Source organism: Leopardus geoffroyi, chromosome B4 (assembly GCF_018350155.1).
Source record: "Leopardus geoffroyi isolate Oge1 chromosome B4, O.geoffroyi_Oge1_pat1.0, whole genome shotgun sequence".
Lineage (NCBI taxonomy): Eukaryota > Metazoa > Chordata > Mammalia > Carnivora > Felidae > Leopardus > Leopardus geoffroyi.
Window position 1 is genome coordinate 37,591,314 of NC_059341.1, and position 22,024 is coordinate 37,613,337.

At 46.0% G+C, this 22,024-nt stretch overlaps 1 protein-coding gene across 5 annotated transcripts in view; it reads right to left on the minus strand.

The window, feature by feature from the left end:
- The window catches only part of DDX11 (DEAD/H-box helicase 11), a 40,310-nt gene that overhangs the window by 3,805 nt on the left and 14,481 nt on the right, over positions 1-22,024 (minus strand). For 4 of the 5 annotated variants that reach the window (XR_006708977.1, XR_006708978.1, XM_045464284.1 and 1 more), the window contains 15 exons: positions 16,964-17,012; positions 15,935-16,042; positions 15,622-15,709; positions 15,007-15,212; positions 13,261-13,413; positions 12,562-12,608; positions 12,144-12,223; positions 11,191-11,235; positions 11,010-11,077; positions 9,448-9,486; positions 9,072-9,183; positions 8,821-8,952; positions 8,211-8,323; positions 514-586; positions 104-207 (listed from right to left, as the gene is read on the minus strand). Coding sequence is in view for 3 of the 5 variants with exons in the window: in XM_045464284.1 (XP_045320240.1) it covers positions 104-207; positions 514-586; positions 8,211-8,323; positions 8,821-8,952; positions 9,072-9,183; positions 9,448-9,486; positions 11,010-11,077; positions 11,191-11,235; positions 12,144-12,223; positions 12,562-12,608; positions 13,261-13,413; positions 15,007-15,212; positions 15,622-15,709; positions 15,935-16,042; positions 16,964-17,012 (1,417 nt within the window). In the remaining 2 variants the exon portion in view is untranslated. The remainder of the gene's footprint in view (positions 1-103; positions 208-513; positions 587-8,210; positions 8,324-8,820; positions 8,953-9,071; positions 9,184-9,447; positions 9,487-11,009; positions 11,078-11,190; positions 11,236-12,143; positions 12,224-12,561; positions 12,609-13,260; positions 13,414-15,006; positions 15,213-15,621; positions 15,710-15,934; positions 16,043-16,963; positions 17,013-22,024) is intronic. The other variant, XM_045464286.1, reaches the window with a different exon arrangement.

The window sequence follows — 22,024 nt, forward strand, 5'->3', positions numbered from 1 at the left end:
CCCAGCACCTGGACACTAAGCACTGGCCAGAGCACCCACCACCCCAGAAACTGCCCTCCTGCCCTGGCAGAGGCTGTGGTAAGGCAAGCAGGCTGGTACGAACCATCTGAGGCAGTTCTCTCTTCTGGTATGTGAACTCCAACTGCTGGCTGGAGGGCCCGCTGCAGATGACAAGGGGCAGGATGTTGTCTGGAGGGATCACGTGACCTGCAGAGACCGAGGAGGGGCTATTCTACAAGGCAGTGTCCAGAAGGAACATTCCACAACCTTGTCTTCCATGCTAGGAGAACAATTCCAACACTCTGCCACCTGCCCTGCTTCCACAGCGCAGGTGGGCGGGACTCAGACCTCTCCCACGTAGGCGGAGGGACACAGTGCAGAAGCACGGGGCTAAGTAAGCTCGCCGGAGAGCTGGCAAAGGGAGAAGGTCCCACCTCGTGGCCTCCTCAACTGTGACAATAAGCTGCCAGAGTGTGACACATGGCCCATTCCACCCTGGCCATGGATTCTCACCACAGGAAAACTCCACCACTCGCTCAGCTTCTACCCCAGCACATGCCAGCAGCTGCTCCCGAAAGTCAGACACCTGCAGACCACAACAGCAAGGCTCCATGAGCTCCCCGCAGGCCTGAGCAGGCAGGGGCCTTGACAGGGAGGGGGACAGAGAGAAACACTCCGGGGAAGACAGAAGTCTGGGCTCGAAGGCAGCAAATACATAGGAACAGAAAAAAGAGGTAAAACGTAAGGCAGATAACAAATTGGCAGATAACAAAAAGGAAAAAAAATCACTGATACCCAGTGTTGACAGTCTCACTTAAACTGTGGAAATACCAGGAACACCTGGGTGGCTCAGTCGGTTGGGCATCCAACTTCGGCTCAGGTCATGATCTTGCAGTTTGTGGGTTCAAGCCCCACATCGGGCCCTGTACTGACAGCTCAGGGCCTGGAGCCTGCTTCAGATTCTGTGTCTCCCTCTCTCTCTGCCCCTCCCATGCTCATGCTCTCTCTCTCTCTCTCAAAAAATAAACATTAAAAAAAAATTAAACTGTGGAAACACCAAAGGGAATCTGGTAAACTGGGCACAGTGGACCTTAACCCCAGCCCATGCCCACAAGATCACCAGTGGGCATTCAAAACAAAATACACATGGCCAGGCCCCAGCCCACACCACTGAATAAGAACCTCTAGAGGGAAGATAACATGTATTGGCATTTCTAAAGAGCTCCAGGGTTTATTCAGTACTCACACTAAATGTCAATGGACTAAATGTTTCAATCAAAAGACACAGGATAACAGAATGGATAAGAAAACAAGATCCATCTATATGCTGTTTACAAGAGACCCACTTTAGACCTAAAGACACCTTCAGATTGAAAGTAAGGGGATGGAGAACAATCTATCATGCTAACGGTTGACAAAAGAAAGCCAGAGTAGCCATACTTATAATAGACAATCTAGACTTTAAAATAAAGACTGTAACAAGAGATGAAGAAGGACATTATATCATAATTAAGGGGTCTATCCACCAACAAGATCTAACAATTGTAAACATTTATGTTCCAAATGTGAAAGCACCCAAATATATAAATCAATTAATCACAAACATAAAGAAACTCATTGATAATAATACCATAACAGTAGGAGACTTCAACACCCCACTCACAGCAATGGACAGATCATCTAATCAAAAAATCAACAAGGAAACAATGGCTTTGAATGACATACTGGACCAGATGGACTTAACAGATATATTCAGAACATTTCATCCTAAAGCACCAGAATATACACTCTGTTCAAGTGCACATGGAACATTCCCCAGAATAGATCACATACTGGGACACAAATCAGCCCTCAACAAGTACAAAAAGATCAAGATCATACCGTGCATATTTTCAGACCACAATGCTATTAAACTCGAAATCAACAAGAAAAAACTTAGAAAGATAACAAATATTTGGAGACTAAAGAACTTCCTACTAAAGAATGAATGGGCTAACCAAGAAGTTAAAGAGGAAATTCAAAAGTACATGGAAGCCAATGAAAATGGTAACACCACAGCCCAAAACCTCTGGGATGCAGTAAAGGCGGTCATAAGAGAGAAGTATATAGCAATCCAGGCCTTCCTAAAGAAGGAAGAAAGGTCTCAGATACACAACCTAACATTACACCTTAAAGAGCTGGAAAAAGAAAAAATAAATTCTAAAACCAGCAGAAGACAGGAAATAATAAATATTAGAGGAGAAATCAATGCTATTGAACCCCCCCTCCCCCAAAAAACAGTAAAACAGATCAATGAAACCAGAAGCTGGTTCTTTGAAAGAATTAACAAAATTGATAAACCACTAGTCAGTTTGATCAAAAAGAAAAAGGACCCAAATAAATAAAGTCAAGAATGAAAGAGGAGTGATCACAACCAACACAGCAGAAATAAAAACAATAATAAGGGAATATTACGAGCAATCATATGCCAATAAAATGGGCAATCTGGAAGAAATGGACAAATTCCTAGAAATATATAAACTACCAAAACTGAAACAGAAAGAAATAGAAATTTGAACAGACCCATAACCAGTAAAGAAATCGAAGTAGTAATCAAAAATCTCCCAAAAAACAAGAGTCCAGGGCCAGATGGCTTTCCAGGGGAATTCTACCAAACCTTTAAGGAAGAGTTAAAATCTATTCCCTTGAAGCTGTTCCAAAAACTAGAAATGGAAGGAAAACTTCCAAACTCTTTCTATGAAGCCAGCATTACCTTGATTCCAAAACTAGACACAGACCCCACTAAAAAAGGAGAACTACAGACCAATTTCCCTGATGAACGTGGATGCGAAAATCCTCAATAAGATATTAGCCAACCAGATCCAACAATACATTAAAAAAATTATTCACCACAACCAAGTGGGATTTATACCTGGGATGCAGGGCTGGTTCAATATCTGCAAAACAATCAATGCGATGCATCACATCAATAAAAGAAAAGGACAAGAACCGTATGATCCTCTCAGTAGACGCAAAGAAAGCATTTGACAAAATACAGCATCCTTTCTTGATAAAAACCCTTAAGAAAGTAGGGATAGAAGGATTATACCTTGAGATCATAAAAGCCATATATGAAAGACCCAAGGCTAATATCCTCCTCAGTGGGGAAAAACTGACAGCTTTCCCCCTAAGGTCAGGAACAAGACAGAGATGTCCACTATCACCACTGTTATTCAACATGGTAGTGGAAATCTTAGCCTCTGCAATCAGACAACACAAAGAAATGAAGGTATCCAGATCGGCCAGGAGGAGGTCAAACTCTCACTCTTCACAGATGACATGATACTCTATATGGAAAACCCAAAATTCCACCAAAAAATTGCTAGAACTGATCCAAGAATTCAGCAAAGTGGCAGGATATAAAATCAATGAACAGAAATCAGTTACATTCCAATACACCAACAATGAAGCAACAGAAAGAGAAATCAAGGAATCGATACCATTTACAATTGCACCAAAAACCATAAAATACCTAGGAATAAATCTAACCAAAGAGGTGAAAAATTTATACCTGAAAACTAGAGAAAGCTTATGAAAGAAATTGAAGAAGACACAAAAAAATGGAAAAAGATTCCATGCTCCTGGATAGGAAGAACAAATATTGTTAAAATGTCAATACTACCCAAAGCAATCTACATATTCAATGCAATACCTATCAAAATAACACCACCACTCTTCACAGAGCTAGAACAAACAATCCTAAAATCTGTGTGGAACCAGAAAAGACCCCGAATAGCCAAAGCGATCTTGAAAACCAAAGCAGGAGGCATCACGATCCAGACTTCACGTTGTATTGCAAAGCTGTAATCATAAAGACAGTATGGTACTGGCACAGGAACAGACACTCAGATCAATGGAACAGAATAGAGAACCCAGAAATGGATCTACAAATGCATGGCCAACTAATCTTTGACAAAGCAGGAAAGAATATCCAATGGAATAAAGACAAGTCTCTTCAAATCGTCTTGGGAAAACTGCACAGCATCATGCAGAAGAATGAACCAAGACCACTTTCTTACACCATACACAGAAATAAACTCAAAGTAGATGAAAGACCTAAATGTAAGACAGGAGCCATCAAAATCCTGAAGGAGAAAGCAGGCGAAAACCTCTTTGACCTTGGCTGCAGCAACTTCTTACTCAACATGTCTTCAGAGGCAAGGGAAACAAAAGCAAAAATGAACTATTGGGACCTCATCAAAATAAAAAGCTTCAGCACCGCAAAGGAAACAATCAGCAAAACTAAAAGGCAACTGGATGAAACGAAAGAAGATATTTGCAAATGACATATCAGATAAAGGGTTAGTATCCAAAATCTATAAAGAACTTATCAAATTCAATACCCAAAAAACAAATAACCCATTGAAGAAATAGGCAAAAGACGTGAATAGACCTTCTCCAAAGAAAACATCCAGATGGCCAACCGACACGTGAAAAAATGCTCAACTTTACTCATCATCAGGGAAATACAAATCAAAACCACAATGAGATACCACCATACACCTGTCAGAATGGCTAACATTAACAACTCAGGCAACAATAGATGTTGGCAAGGATGCAGAGAAAGAGGATCTCTTTTGCATTGTTGGGGGGAATGCAAGCTGGTGCAGGCCCTCTGGAGAACAGTATGGAGGTTCTCAAAAAATTAAAAATAGAACTAGCCTATGACCCAGCAATTGCACTACTAGGTATTTATCCAAGGGATACAGGTATGCTGTTTCAAAGGGGCACATGCACCCCCATGTTTATAGCAGCACTATCAACAATAGCCAAAGTATGGAAAGTGTCCATCGATGGATGAATGGATAGATGTGGTATATATATACAATGGAGTATTACTCGGCAATCAAAAAGAATGAAATCTTGCCATTCGCAACTACATGGATAGAACTAGAGAGTATTAGGGGAGCCTGGGTGGCTCAGTCGGTTGAGCGTCTGACTTTGGCTCAGGTCATGATCTCACAGCTCGTGAGTTCAAGCCCCGTGTCAGGCTCTGTGCTGACAGCTCAGAGCCTGGAGCCTGCTTCAGATTCTGGGTCTCCCTCTCTCTCTCTCCTGCTCATGCTGTCTCTGTCTCTCAAAAATAAGTAAAATAAACATTAAAAAAAAAAAAAAGAACTAGAGGGTATTATGCTAAGCGAAATTAGTCAGAGAAAGACAAATATCATCTGACTCCACTCATATGAAGATTTTAAGATACAAAACAGGTGAACATAAGGGAAGGGTAGCAAAAATAATATAAAAACAGGGAGGGAGACAAAATATAAGAGACTCAAATATGGAGAACAAACAGAGGGTTACTGGAGGGGTTTTGGGGGGGGATGGGCTAAATGGGTAAGGGGCACTAAGGAATCTACTCCTGAAATCACTGTTGCACTATATGCTAAGTTGGATGTAAATTAAAATAATTAATTAATTAAAAAATTAAAAAAAAAAAAAGAGTTCCAGGGTTTTCACCTATTGAATTGGCAAAAATCCCAAAGTGTATCCCTCTGTAGGCACATACACACAGTGCTGGTGGAAGAGAGAACAGTACAGCTCCAGCTGGGGGGGGAATATGGCAATATTTAATAAATCAGATGTATTTTTATCTTTCAACCTGGCAGCCCCCTTACCTAGGAGTCCCCTCTGAGCATACAGCTCCACAAACCAACCCATGCACAAGGATACTTCCTGTGCAGTGATCCCCTTCAGGAGGGGTCAGCTGAAAGCATCACGCTGGATCCTGCCAGCGCAGAGCTCCGCGGCCAGCAAGAGGCGCACAGATGGCGCTGGCTACTGAATGGCGTGCCACAACACACTGGTGACTAAAAACCAGTTATGCTTTGATGTAAAAGACAAAGGAAAGGAAAAAATAAGTACATATATTTGCTTATTTCTGGAGAAAAATAAAATGAAAGCATAGAAAGACTAGGAGTAAGAAAAATGATAACCTATGGGCATGGGGAACAGGCTGGAAATGGATGGAAGTAAGACTTCCTGAATGCATCTTTTTTTTTTTTAATGTTTGTTTATATTTGAGAGAGAAAGAGACAGAACATGAGCTGGGGAGGGGCAGCAAGAGAGGGAGACACAGAATCTGAAGCAGGCTCCAGGCTCTGAGCTGTCAGCACAGAGCCTAATGTGGGGCTCAAACCCATGGACCATGAGATCATGACCTGAGCAGAAGTCAGATGCTTAGCCAACTGAGCCACCCAGGCGCCCCTGAATGTATCTTCCATGCAGTTTTGACTTTTGAACCATACAGGTGTTTACTTATTTTAAAAATATAATTAAGTCTAGGGGCACCTGGGTGGCTCAGTTGGTTGAGCAACCGACTTTGGCTCAGGTCATCATCTTACAGCTTGTGAGTTTGAGCCCAGCGTCGGGCTCTGTGCTGACAGCTCAGAGCCTGGAGCCTGCTTCGGATTCTGTGTGTGTCTCTCTCTCTGCCCCTAACCCACTTGCATTCTGTCTCTCTCTCAAAAATAAGCATTAAAAAAAAAATATATATATATATATATATATATGTCTAAAATGAAAAATCAAACTCTAAAACTGAAAACACATGGCAACAAAGAAAGCCTAACTCTCTGTCACATTCACAACATAAGCATACAAAGCAACGCCTGACTTCAAGTGACTTCAGATCCTTAGTGACCATACATCCTTAGTAGGATATACCTAAGGGCAAAAAATAAATGCAAAGAAATGAAATTTTCATCAATAGTTTATTGTTAGAATAATACTGTATATGAAACTATTTTAGTATATCTTAAGTATATTATGGGACATAGCAAATAAATAGTTACGTCAATGTAATGAGAAACCAAACATTCAGCTCAAGAGAAAAGACATACAGTGTAAGGTCAAATAACTGACTGATGTTCATTTAGAAATATCAATATGGACTCATGGTTTTTTAAAACCATTTTCCCCAGTCTACAAGAAGGCCTAAAAACATTTATAATCCAGGAGTACCACAAACACCCCAATACCCAGATACTGGTTTTTAAACACCAATCCCCAATAAAAGAAACCAGGTTATCTTAGAAAAATGAATGATCCCAGATATGGGATAAAGAAGGCATAAGGTGGCTGGGATGTTTCATCTTGCCAGAAAGCAAGAAAGCATCCCAAGGCTAGTGGGGCCTCATCAAGGACCAGAGGCAGCATGTCGGGCTCTGACAGGCCAAGTCTGAGACACCTGGGCATTGAAAGCAGCAATGACTATAGATGCTTTTAATACATGAACAAAAATATACAAGTCTATAGAAAAGAAAGAAAAGTTAGAAACTAATAAAGCAATGGGGGATTCTAGCGGCTGAGGTTAGAAACGAATGACTGCGTGGGCGCTGAGGAGCCTTCCACCAAAGTCCTGGGCTAGGTGTACCTTAAGGACAGAACCACTGTGCAGAGACGTGGTTCTGTTTGCCACTGTGTTGCTTAAAACAGAGAAAGACTGGAAATCACCTAAACATCTAACAAAAGAAGAGTAGTTCTATAAGATATAACATATTCATGTAACAGAAAAAAACACAGCCAGAGCATGGTGGAATAAATACATACTGCTGACAAGGAAAAATGTCTATGACATTTGTTGCTGAGTGAAAAAAGCAAATCACAGCAACAGCATGTAGAGATACAGATTTTTGTTTTTAAAATATGTATGTATATTTGTAAAAATTATGCACACAAAGACTAGTATAATGATATACACTAAAATAAAATCTTTCGCTGGTGGAATTATCATCTATTTTTTTTTTCCTGCTTTTGCTGGTCTCTGCTTTCTACAACGAAAACATAATACTTTCCTAAATACGTGTGTGTGTATATAAATTTATAAAAGAAAGGAAAGGTCGTATCTATGGTGGGTATAAAGAGCGAATGGCACTAAAATGGGGGCCTGAAATTCCAGAACAGCTATCTTTGGGAGAAGTGCGGTACCTAACCTACAAAAGCACCAAATCAGCAGCCATGTGCCTCCCTCCACCCCCACTGCCCACTCCACCCCTGCCCCAGGCTAAAGGCCCAGGCATGAGACAGCACAGCAATGCCACCTGGTGGACGCTGCTTGGCCTGTTCAAGCTGACCCCTTTCTGGTTTGGGGGCCCACTGGACAGCGCCTCTTCCCCCTGTCCCTGTCCCATCCCAGCACTCGGGGCACAAGAGGCTGGGTCTGGTTCCCTTACCGGCTGCATGGTGCCGCCTGCAATGACCACTGCCCGGCATTCCTTCACCACTTGGGCAAAGTGCACGGCTGGATTCAGGAGCAGGAATTTGAGGCTGCTCTGACTAAGACTTCCTGAAAAAAAGACAGAGCCAGCTGGGGAAGGAGGGGGTGGTTTGCAGGCAGGCCGAACAAAGACTTCCATGAGTCTGAGGCAAATGGGAGCTCAGTTGTGTCCATGAAGGAGCCACTAGAGATACCACTTTCCCTTTTGATTAGATTCCATTCAAAGTGCAGGACAAGCCCGAGGCAGACAGCACTACCAGCTCCTTTTGCACATGAAGACTGAGGTTCAGGGTGGTAGACACAGCTTGGAGGTGACGGAATCAAGACTCAAACCAAAACTCACATACCTGTAACCAGTAGGCTATACAACTTCTCTCATAACCTGGCGTGAGATGCCAGCCTCCCCAGTGCCTCACATCCCTCCTCACCGCACCTATGCCAGCCCACCCAGGCTAAAAGGACCAGTTTTCACCACCTTGTCTCCTCGTCCTAACCCAGAGAGGTGCAAGGTAGAATCTTTTCATGCTTTGGTTTCCCGGCTCCATGCTGATTCCTCCTTGGACTACCTTGGCGGTTCAGGATGACCCTGCCATCCTGGTTGGCAGTGGTGAGGGCTGCAAGGAAGCCTTCGATGTGCATCAGCGGGGAAGCAGACCGTGGCACCCTGGCCTCTCCCTCATCTCCGTGGGGCACGGGAGCTGCACAGAGCAGAAGGAAGACAGTCTGGGACCACAGATGAGGCAGGAGAGGAGTCCACGCGTGAGGGATGGATATTCTTGGCCCCCACCAGCAGCCCTGTCTCCCCCTCTTGACTCACTCTCGGTCAATGCGGGCTGCAGGCTCTGTAGGAAGTGCTGGAACCCAGCCAGTCTGGACTGCTCCCTGGAGGATGCAAGGACCGTGCCATACCTTTCTGTGAAGCCAAAGAGCTGGGACGGGGAGAGAGAGCACAGGGAGGAATGAGGGTGCAGCAGTGGGAGCCCAGGCTGGAGGTTCTGCTGCACCCCACACAGCCCACAACTTGCCCCCCAACACAAGGCATCTTGGCACCCCACCTGACACAGCAAGCAGCCCTGCAGTAAGAAGGGAGCAGGGGTGACTTGGGGCTCCAAAGGGCAGGGGAGAGCAAGGTACTGGGAGGGCAGGAGGTGGGTGCTGTGGAGCCTGGCCAGACCCAGGAAAAGAGGCTGTACCTTTCTGCTGACCATGCTCTTTTCACAGTAGCGCCGCACCTGCAAAAGCAAACCACCGCAGGCACATGCAACAATTAGGCTGGAAAAAAAAAAAAAAAAAAAAAAACACCACCTTCCAAAACCCCAGGGAGCATGATTCATTGACAGCTCCTGAGGAACCCAGCCTCCTTGTGGCCAACCGGGTCAACCTCCTTTCTGAGGTCACTCCTCTCCCACCACCCCCACATATAACACGGCGCTCTCCCACAAGAGCAACCTTCATGCACATGGCCTCCTCACTAACGTCTGCATAGCCCCAACCCTCTCTAAAGGTTCCTGGTGACAGGTCTTCTGTGCTCTCCTTCAATATGACAGCACCTAAGATGAACCCTGAAAAGATTAAGAGTTTAAAAAAACACATACGAGCAAAGGCACAGAGAGGGTAAAGCTTGGGGCTTGTTCGGGGGCCCTCCAGTGTGTACAACATGTGCAGCTTGGAAAGGAAGACAGGGAGTTGAAGCCTTTGAAGATTTCTAAAAAGGGCACTATCTTCCAGTGAGGACTCACCAGATGACAGTGTAGGAAAGATCTGAGAAGGGACAGAGAGTGAAGCCAGGAAGAGCGGAAAGGAGGCGAGAGGAAACGAGCCGGCCCTGAAGCGGCAGCTGTGGGATTGGAAAAGCGGTGGGAGTTCGAGTGCTCCTTCCAGCTCTGAGGCCCGGCAACTGTTGGGATGCGGGACCCAAAGGGAGAAGAAAGGCATCAAAATGGCCTCAACCGGTCAGATGGGGTAATGGCAGTGACCGTGATCAAAACAGGTAAGCTGGTTTGAAGAAAAATGGGAAGGCAGGAGGGAAGCAAGCAGGGTCTCAAGGACAAGCCAGGGCTCACATGCTGCCTCCCACACCAGGCACCATTTGCTCACTCATGTATGGCTAGTACATGTCGTCCTGGGGAAACCTCACCCAGCCCTGGTTTCCTCTGCTTCTGAATGGTGATGGTACCTCCTACCGTGGGGTCCCAGAACCTGGTGCACTGCCTTGGACACACCAAGTGCTCTGTATTTTTAGTAATTTGGAATCGCTAAGTTGTGAGTCAAGTGATGGCAGCAGTACCCCGAACAGTAGGTCTGGAGCAGGCAGACACCTGCGGCTGGTGTGCAAGGATGCGGGCGGGTCACGCAGAGTGGCCCTGGGAGTGTTCTCAGCCACCTCAGCCCAATAGCAGGATGGTGCTCACAAAGCTGACCTGCTCTTTCTAGTCCAGGGCAAAGACTGGGCCAGAAGAAAGATGGAATGAGGTAAAGGACCTGGGAGTTTCTATCTGTGCTTACATGGTAAATGAAAGGCAGCTTTTCTCACCAATCCCTAGGACCCTTCACTCTGGATTGAAGATTTTTTTCTTGCTGACACTTTAAGGGTTAATTACAAACATCTATGTTGTAGATCCTCAGACTTCTAGACTGACTCACAACAGAAGAAATTTACTTTTTATTCCTTCCAGTCTTAACACAGTGCTCTGCTCGCAGGTGGTGGTAAGGATAAGGAAACTGGGTGCTGACACAGAAGGGGGAGAACCTCTACCTTGAACAAGTTGATGTTGTCAATCTGGCTCTGAAAGAGAAAGTCATTGATGGTCTTCAGCTCTGTCCCTAAGGATAAACAAAGAAGGGCCTTGGAATCCTTGCTCTGAAGACCACAGGCCCAGAGGTGAGCTCAGAAACGGCTCGGACCATCTCTGAGTCTCTGAAGGCCGCCCTCTTACCTGTTTGCGAAAGGCTCTGTGTGTTGGGATTTTGCTTAATGTTTCCTAAAACAGAATTCAAGCAGGTCAGGATGGGGATCCTCTGCCCCCCACCCCCATCCTCTCACACATTTTGTGTGTACGCTATTTGATGTACTCATCAAATAAGAGCATTCACATGTAAACAGGTTTTTTGCCATTTATGGCACCCAAAGAACCCACTGAGAGGGTGGGAAGCTCTAGGAAGCCTCAAAATCTAACCCACGTTTGCATATGGAGCCCAAAGCCTTGTTATCTCATTCTTTTCACACCTCCTCCAAGGAGGCTGGGGCCAAGGGACCACCCACTTTACGCAGGTGCAAAGAGTTGTCCAGGCTGCACAGTGGCCAGTGGCAAGGCAGAGGTGGAAGGGAGGAACACCGACATTAGACAAAATCCCTCCAGTGGAACGCCGCACTGGTTTTCCAGAACTTTGGCTTCTAGGAAAGCCTTCGAATGACAGCCATATATATAGTAAAGGAAAGGGTAGGTGACACAGAATTGTGCAAAGCAGTATGGAACCTAGAGCCGGAAGCCTCTAGTCTCTCCTACTAGGTTCATGAAGCAGAGGCAGGTGACATCTCTGAGCTTTAGTTGACTCCTCTGTCAACAACAGTGAGTGTGCCTGTGCAGCTCTCCTCACAGGAGCACTCCAAAGTAACGTCACCCGTTTCTATTACACTATGCTGTTATTACTACCTGAGAAGTAAGGTCTGGCAAAATAAAAAGGACTCAGGGAAATATAAACTAGAAACCTAAAAAAGGATCTACGGTCAGACAATTCAACAAAGCTATGAAAAATAAGAATCTTCTAAATCAATGGCCAAGACAATTCTTGAGGACACAAAAATCCCAGGTGTCCTGACTGGCATCCAGAGAAGGGACTGCAGCAAGCTTAGCAGGCCAGGGGCTGGGGTGGGCATAGTGCTCCTTACCTCCCAACACAGTCACAAACTGCTCCAACAGATACAGGAGCTGTTTGATGTACATCAAGTTCTTGGCCTTCAGACGCTTCCTGAGGAGACACCAACGGACATCAAGTGGTAGCACTTCCCAAGCTGCTTCCGTTCCAAATGCCCCAAGTTGTGGCCTTTCTGTCCAGTGTCTTTCAAGGTAGACCACAGTGACAAATATGGTCCCAGAGAAAAAGGCTGGCCGTGGCCCAAGGCCTTCACAGCCAGCTGTTGTGTCCCAAGCACCCTCGGCCTATGTGGGGTACACACCACCACGAACAGGAGGTAAACAGCACCCTGGCCCACTTGGTGTGGTGCCTGGGCCAGAGATGGAGACCCAAGTGCCTTCTCCCGGAGACTGAGCAGGATTTCCCTTCCCCCTCAGGAGGCAGTGTCTTACCCATATCGTTCCATATACTGGAGCAACTGGGAATGGGCCTGGCAGAACTGGAGAGAACAGAGAACAGGTGTGAAGGCGGCCCAGGCTCTGAGCAAGCAGCCTAGGGCTGTGCCAATGATATCTTAGATCATGCCTAGAAGATGCTAGCCAGGACACCTCATGGGAAACAACCAAGGTGAAGAGAGCAGCACACTGCTTATGCCCCCCTGAATTTCAAGAGTTCTCAACGTTAACTAGGAATACCAGCCTACACAGAGGCAGCGTGGGGTTTCACAATACTGTGTATGCTGCATGGCACAGAGGAGATAATCGATAAATAGTGGCTTTCAGAAATACTGAGAACCCCTCAAAGCAACAATAATGATGTCCAACCATGTGAGGACCCTGCTTCCCTCACCCCACTGTCCTGGGTTATAGAGAACTGGCTGGTACCAGCCTGGGCTGGAGGGACTCAGGATGACATACGCCAGTGAGGAACAAGGAAATGAGTCACCTTGTCTGCGCTGGGTGCCAGCATTTCTAAGATCTGGGTCCCCGTAGTTCTAGCCAGTCCGCCCCTGACGAGGCCACTGCCTCGACTCAGCGCACCCTTCCCCACGCCATTGCCAGACGAATTCCAGGTCTAGGCATTTGGAGAGATGATCCACATCCCTCTTCCCCACAGCAGGCACTGGCCCAAGAAGGGAGAGGCCGACCCACCTGGGAACCGCTGACCTCTGCACTGTAGATGCCCGTGATGGTGTCGATCAGGTTGTGAGCCTCGTCAATGACCACCACCTGTCCCTGCAGCCGGATCCCTGCGGCCTGGCGGGTGGCCCCGTGCAGCAGCATCTGGTAGGGCAGCACCACGAGCTGGGAGGAGGGGGCGGCCACCTGAGCAGGGCTGGGCTCCTTGCCACAACAGCCCCACCTGCTCTAAGCTCCTGGTGTGAGTGGTTTCATTTCCCAGCCAGAATACGTGTAGGGGCATTCAAGAGTGAAAGCTCTACCAAAGCCCTGTGCTTTTAGCAACAGACCCCCTCTTCAGGTTTTATGTGGAACATGAAATATGAAACAGACATAACTGGGGCCAATCTGAATCTGACTGAACCAAGAGTGGCGGTGGGCAGAGGGGAGCAGAGAGAAGCGTGGAACCCCTGCTTAGCCTTATCCATACCCCCGAGGTAGCCCCTGAGGCACCCAAGGTTCCTCAAAACACTGTGAAAACCAGTGGTGTACTAGTAGATAGCCCTGGGTTCTGGTCTTGGAGCTGTTATTTCCCAGCTAAATGACTCTGGAAGAGTGACTTAATCTTTCTGCGCCTCAATTTCTTCATCTGCAAAATGATAAACTCTATCTCAAATAAGGGCTAAGGGGTGGAGGGTAAACAAAAATAAAAGCATTCCATGAATTTTTAGGTGCTCTCTGTGATGATGATTTTACAGTTAAAAGAATACTGATAGAGTGAAAATCCAGAAAACTAGAAACTTAAGGCCCAGCTTTAATACTGGCTCCATTACTCACCCACTAAGAGAAAACAGATAAATCACTTAACCTTTCCGGGCCTGTGTCCTCATATGGATATGAGAACATATGGATAATACTTGCCTTTGCTTTTTTAGTAGGATACTACAAAGCAAAAATGAGGTGAAAAGTATCTCAAAAAGTTAAGATCATGAAAATCTCAGGACATCTTACTATATTTGCACACAGGTATCTATGGCACTAATCTTGCAATGTGGCAAACAGACCCCAGGCACGGCATGCAACAATGCTGAGGGCTGGGAGGGTTCTGGAATTTAATTCTGAACACCCACGCAAACGGTTCAACGTAGTATATTAATGAGCACTTAACTGCCTTGTAAAATTATTACTCATGTTCCCTGAATCACTGAAAACCTACCTAATCTCTTCTTTCTCATATGGAAGTCTCCATAATCGAAACCCTATTTCCAAAAGCCATTCAAATTAAGAAGTGGCAATTAGACAGTAAAATCGTACCAAATAACAATGGTATTTTTGATCTGGCAAACTGGCAGTTTTTCTGTTTAAAGATGACACCAAATGTGGCAAGTCTAGAGAAGACTGTCTTCTCACACACTGGTGGGTAGGTTCCTCCGAAAGGCCATCTGGGAACACGTTTCTGGTTCAGCACCCTTACTTCATCCCCTCAGCTTTCGCCCCCGACTCTGTGTTTTCACTAGGACTGCACACCCCTTCCTGGCTTTTATCTGCTGTCCCCAATAACGCCAACTATTCCTGCAACCCAGAGCCACAAGGCACCTGGGGCCGGCCTCTGACCCTACACACCAGGCGTGTGGGTGACAGGTCACCGGTGTGCAGTGTGTTGGTCAGTCCAACCATGGCCAGTGACATCCTCCCAACTTAAGAGGAATGAGGAAACTCCTTGGGGCTGAGGCCACAGTTAGAGCCAAGAGTGACTGCCCAACCCTCCAGGGTCTTCACCTGGGCTGCTGGAATGGCAAACCGGCTCCCGTAATAGGGACAGGCCCGAGCCTCCTTCCCCAGGGACACCAGCTGCTCGATGTCCTTCACCCCCACCAGGACCTCGTCTCGGAGGAGCTGCAGCTGCTCATAGCTGTAGAAGGGGCATGCGGCCTGGTGCTCCTGCCTTCTCCTCTTGGGCTTCTCATCCTCAGCTCTGCTCTTCTCTGAGGGGCACAGGCACAAGGGGGCAAAGGCAGAAAGAATGGTAAGTGTCCATGGGGTCAGGAGCCCAATTCCATAGGGTGGGGTCCGATAAACCCTTCCCAGTACTGCTCGGTACTCAGCACACCATTCTGGTATTTTACTTGGTGTTCGCTAGAAAAAGCCAGTAAAATCATCTCAGAGCCAGGGTTCTGAACTAGACACTGACCCAAAAAGCAAAACGCCTTTTCCCAAGGAGATGGTCTTTAGGAAGGACCCGGCCGTCTGCTCTGCCGTCACTGCCATTTAAGACACTATTTCCCACATCCTTGTCCACTTCTGCCCCACTCCCGACCCCTTCCCAGTACTGCCTGAGGCTACACGACAGTCCCAGAGCTCTTTGCTGCACAGCTCCAGGGTGCTGGCGGCTACCGTGTTTACTTCTCTGCATCTCCATGCAGCGGTCATTGATAAGCTGCGCAGAGCCCAGGTTTTTCACATCTTCATTTATACAAAGATTCTAGAAGACAGAGGATAAAGAAAAAGTCAACACAATGGTCCCGGCTACGTGATACACAGCAACCCTCCACAGCCTGCCTAGCCCCCCAAGGACCGGAAGAGGCCGATCCTCCCACCGCTCGGCCTGCCTCGGACCCACAATTCTTCTATGTCTGGAAGAAGAAGACGAAGGCCCAGGGAAGGGAGCAGGTTGGCACCCGAGCCAAGACCCACTGCCTCTGTTTACCTGCCGAGAGCCGAGGGAGACAAGCCGGGTGTCCTTGCCAAAGGGGCTTCTCTGCACCTCGTGCACAAACTGGGCCAGCTGGGAGTGCGTACGACTGCAGTAGTAAATCTGCTCCGAGAAAAAGCAGGGTATTTCAAAGAGGAGACCACAATTTCTCCAAATATTGTCTGCACATCAAGGAATACATGGTCTAATAGGCTGAGGGACTGGGGAGAGTGGCCACAAATACACAAACCTAAAGCAAGGGGACTCTGTCCCACAGCAGATCTCAGTTAACACAGGGCCGGGGCAGTCCCCACCATCCCCTCAGCTCCAGATTGTCACAAGAACACCCACGACATGGAGCGCCTCCCATCAGTCCTGCTCAGCCGCTAATCCAGCCACTTTACAGGGCTTGTTCATCTCAGGACAGGCCGCCTCCCTGAGCTGTGGTTCCCAAATGGGAAAGAGTAGATTCTGGGGAGTGTGTTGGGGGGTGGGCTGTCCACACACACCTCCCAAAGGGCTTGGAAGACAGGCGGGCAGTAAGGCAGGGGGGCACTGAGCTAAACTCTCTCTGTGCTCCTCTGAGATGGAGAACAGCGACAAAAGAAGAAAAAAATAGAGGCAAAATATCTACTTTTAACGGAGAAAACAAGAGTCTTACACAAATGAAACCAAATGATTTTAAACATGAGAGGTGTCAGAATCATATGTACCTCACAGAACTCCATGCCAATGAAAATACAAACCAGAGAAGAGGGAGCCAAAGGGCAGGGTGCTCTTGCTCTGGCCTGCCACCCCCTCTTTCCCCAGAGAGATACCACTGGTCCGTGGCCCAGAACGGCAGCTCCTGGATGCCCTGGGGAACACAAGCCCAGGCTTCACTGCCAGGAGAGGCCTCTCCTCTGGGTGCCTAGCCCATCTGGCCAAGTAAGCACCGACACCAAGGTCTGGGTCTGGGGAACCCCAGGAGAGTGAGAAGCAGCTAGGGGGATACAGCCCTGGACTGGGGACGAATCCCAGAATACCCAGGACACGATGTCTTACCTTAGTTACGTGTTCTTCCTCCAGGTCCTCCTCCTCCTCCTCGTCCACTCTGAGAGAGAAAAATAACACGGAACAGTCTTCCCTGGGGACTCAGGTCAACTGAGATGCACTGCACCGAGCATGTGCCATGTATGGGAACTAGCTAAACTAGTAAGCTGTTCCCCGCATGGAGGCCAGCATTGCTGGGGTTGGAGCCCTCAGCCAAAGGGAGACAGACCATTCCAACAACCAGGTTCCACCAATGAGCAGGTGCTCATTCGCTCAGTCAGAGAGACACCCCCAGGCTAACACCAACCCCATCCTCCCACTGCCGCTCAGGAGGGAAATGAGAAAGGGGCACAGTATGCCCGAAGCCTAGGTTCAGTGTCTGATTTGTCCCTCATCAAAGGCTACTCTGTCCTCACTGTCCACCCTCCGGAAAACTGGAATTCTCTCAGTTCCCCACAGAACTTTGCTCTTTGCCACCTCAGAGCCTTGGACATGCTCTTCTCTTTGCCTGGAATGCTCTCTCCCTTCACCTCCTCTTTTACCTAGCCAACTGTCAACCTTGAGATCCCCATATAAACATTGTCTCCTCTGTTCAGCCTTCTCCAACCTCCCCCATAGGCTTGGCTGGCCTCTGACACACTGCCATGGCCCCCCTGCACCTCATTCAAAATAACTTATTCTTGGTCTGTTTCCCCCTCCAGACTGTCACGTCCACGGGCAGGACCTGGGAGTATCTAGCTTCTGTGAATGCCAGGGGTCCCACCAAGGCCTTGGCACACAGCAGGAATTCCACGCACATTTCCTGAGGGAAGTCACAACTGACTGCTGACTGACTGAATAAAAGATGCTGTCACTCAGAACCAGATAAATCTCTTCTCTCGCCAGCACCTCAGTCTACCATTCCCAGCAATGAATGAAGAGCCCATGTGCACTGGCAGATTGGTGGGGAGGTAAATCCGGCATTACAAGGCTGAATGTTTGGTCAACATTATTAGTCTAGGTTCCTCAGAAAACACAAAATCTTTCACAGACACACTCTACCTACAGGGCCATCACTGGGATTCTTTTTACTCACCTGGCAAATTTTATTTTAAAAAAAAGCAGAAATGCTAATTGCTTTGGGGGATTAGAAGAGGAGTTATAGGGTTGCCTTCCCAGTCAATAAATAAATCAATAATTGTTCAGTCAGCTTTGTCTGAAAGGCCTTGATTTAAATCACACAGTAAGCAAACTTAACCGAATGTAGTAAGAAGCTGGACATGTGAAGAAATGAAGAGCAAAAATTTTATATTCAGAATGAGTTGTGTTCTCAGAGAGGCTCATGTCTCTTGAAATGCCAGGGCACTGGAAGCTGTAGAAATCTGCAGGATTACTGGCTCAGGCCCAGACCCTAAGTAGCACTTTCTCTAGTATTCACAAACTCCACTCAAGTTCTTTCTCTTGTTCCCAGGGGCCTCTTGAGGAGAAGTACAGGAGTGGGCAAGCAGTCTTGGAGGCAGGTGGCAAAGGGTTTACAGAGCCTCTTTGCCCTTATCTCTTCGAGATAGGATGCATAAAGAGGTCTGGACATCTCAGCCCTGGGCAGGGTCAAAAGTTTTGGTTCTAATCCAGATCCCGAAATCTGTGCTTTGGGGCAGGCCTCTGAGCACCAGAGGAAAAGCCCAGGACTAGATGATTTCATAGGCAAATTCTACCAAATATTTAAAGAAATAATGCCAACCCTTCTCAACCTCTTCCAAAATACTGAAGAGGAGGGAACACTCCCAAACTCATTTTATGAGACCACCATTACCCTGATACCAAAGCCAGGTAAGAACACTACAAACACAGGAAACTACAGGCTAGCATATTTCCCTGATGAATACAGATGCAAAAATTCTCAACAAAACACTAACAAACTGAACTAAATGGCATATTAAAAGGATCATACTCCATGATCAAGTGGGATTTATTCCTAAAATATGATGGCTCATCATATGCAAATCAGTAAATGGGATACATCAATAAATAGAATGATATATAAAAGTCACATAATCATCTCAACAGACACAGAAAAAAACATGACAAAATCCAACACCTGTTCATGATAAAAATTCTCAATCAATTAGGTACAAATGAATGTACCTCAACATAATAAAGGCCATCTATTACAAGCCCACAGCTAACATCTAAACAGTAAAAGAGTGAAAGCTTTTGCACCAAGACAAGGAAAAAGACAAAGTTGCCCACTCTCACCACTCCTATTCAACATAATACTGGAAGTCATAGCCAGACCAATCAGACAAGAAAAAGAAATAAAAAGCATCCAAATTGGAAAGGAAGAAGTAAACGACATGATTTTATTTACAAAAACCCTGAAGATAGCACCAAAAAACTGCTAGGACTAATAAATTCAGTGAAGCTGCAGGGCACATGACCAACACACAAAAATCAGGTACATTTCTGTACACTAATAATAAACTATCTGAAAAAGAAATAAAAGTCTAACTTATAAAGGCATCAAAAACAATAAAATACTGGGGCACCTGGGTGGCTAAGTCAGTTGAGTGTCTGACTCTTGATTTCAGCCCAGGTGATGTCTCACAGTTTGTGAGTTTGAGCCCCGCATTGGGCTCTGAGCTGACAGCTTGGAGCCTCCTTGGGATTCTCTCTCTCTCTCTCTCTCTCTCTCTCTCTCTCTCTCTCCCCCTCTCCCTACCCCTCCCCCACTCACACTCTTTCTTTCAAAATAAATTTTAAAAAACATTTTAAAAAAACAATAAAATATTGGGGTGCCTGGGTGGCTCAGTTGGTTAAGCGTACAACTCTTGATTTCAGTCAGGACATGATCTGATCTCACGGTCTGTGATTCTGAGCCCTGCATCAGGCTGTGTTCTGACAGCAAGGGGCCTGCTTGGGACTCTCTTCCCTCCCCCTCTCCGCCCCTCCCCCACTCACCTGTTCTCTGTCTCTCTCAAAGTAAATAACTTAAAAAAAAAAAACAAACAAACAAACAATAAAATACTCAGGAATAAATTTAACCAAGGAGGTGAAAGACATATACTCAAAACTACAAGACTTTGATGAAGAAACTGGAGATGACACAGATGGCAAAATGTCCCATGTTCATGGGTCACAAGAATTAACGTTGCTAAAATGTCCATACTACTCAAAGCTATCTATAGATTTAATGCAATTCCTTATCAAGATTCCAATGGCATTTTTTACAGATATAGAAAAAGAATCCCAAAAATCATTAGGAACCACAAAAGACCCCAAATAGCCAAAGCAATCTTGAGAAAGAATAAAGCTGGAGGAATCACAATTCCTTATTTCAAACAGCATGGTAATCAAAACACTTTGGTACTGGCATAAAAACAGACACGTAAGACCCGTGGAACAGAACAGAGCCCAAAAATAAACCCAGGTATATATAGTAAAGTACTATTGGACAAGGGAGCCAAGAATACTCAATGAGGAAAAGATGGCCTCTTCAACATGGTGCTGGGCAAACTGAATAGTCACAGGCAGAAGAATGAAATGGAACCCCTCTCCTACACCGCTCACAAAAACTAAGTCAAAATGGATTAAAAACTTAAACGTAAGACCTAAAATCATAAAACTCCTAGAAGAAAACACAGGAAAAAGTTTCATGACATTGTTCTTCTCAATTATTTCTTGGATAGGACATCAAAAGTATAAGCAACAAAAGCAAAAATAAACAGGTGGGACTATGTCAAACTAAAAAGCTTCTGCACAGCAAAAGAAACAATCAACAAAATGAAAAGGCAACCAAGAAATGGGAGAAAATATTTGCAAACCACCTATCTGATGATAAGGGGCTTATATCCAAAATATATAAGGGACTCATAGAACTCAACAGCAAAAAACAAGTAATCCAATTAAAAAATGGGCAGAGGTGGGGCGCCTGGGTGGCTCAGTTGGTTAAGCGTCCAACTTTGGCTCAGGTCACGATCTCATGGTTTGTGAGTTCAAGCCCAGCATCAGGCTCTGTGCTGACAGCTCAGAGCCTGGAGCCTGCTTCAGATTCTGTGTCTCCCTCTCTCTCTGCCCCTCCTCCACTCACACCCTGTCTCTTTCTCAAAAATAAACAGAAAAAAAATTTTTAAATGGGCAGAGGAACTGAATATACATTTTTCCAAAGACATACAAATAGCCAACAGGTACACAAAAAGATGCTCAACATCACTGATCCCCAAGGAAATGCAAGTCAAAACTGCAATGAGATTTCACCTCACACCTGTTAGCATGGCTACCACCAAAAAGATAAAAAGATGAGGTGCTTGGGTGGCTCAGCCCATTCAGCATCCAACTCTCGATTTCAGCTTGGGTCACAATCCCAGGGTCATAAGGATCAAGCCCCAGGTCAGGCGCTGCACTGAGAATGGAGCTTGCTTGAGATTTTCTCTCCCTCTGCCCTTCTCTCCTGCTTGTACTCTGAAAGACAAGGAACGGAACGGAACGGAACGGAACAGAAAGGAAAGGAAAGGAAAGGAAAGGAAAGGAAAGGAAAGGAAAGGAAAGGAAGAAAGAGAAAGAAATGTTTGCAAGGATGTGGACAAAAGGGTACTGTGGGTGGCACCCACATTGCACTGTGGGTGGCAATGTAAATTGGTGCAGCCACTCTAGAAAACAGCATGGACATTCCTCAAAAAATTAGAAATATTAAGTAGCATATGACCCAGCAATCACCATTTCTGGGTATATATCTAGAGGAAATGAAATCACTATCTCGTGGAGATCTCTGCATCCTCATGTTCAATGCAGCACTGATGAAAACAACCGAAGTATCCACTGACAGATGAATGAATAATGAAAATGTCTCTCTCTCTCTCTCTCTCTCTCTCTCTCTCTCTCTCTCTCTCTCTCTCTCACACACACACACACACACACACACACACACACACACGGAAATATTCAGCCATAAAAAAGAAAGTCTTGCCATTTGTGACAATATATATGGACCTTGAGGGCATTCTGCTAAGTGATGTAAGTCAGACAGAGAAGGACAATTCTGTGGCATATCCTAAGTGGAATCTAAAAAAACCAAACTCCTAGAAACAGAGTAGATCG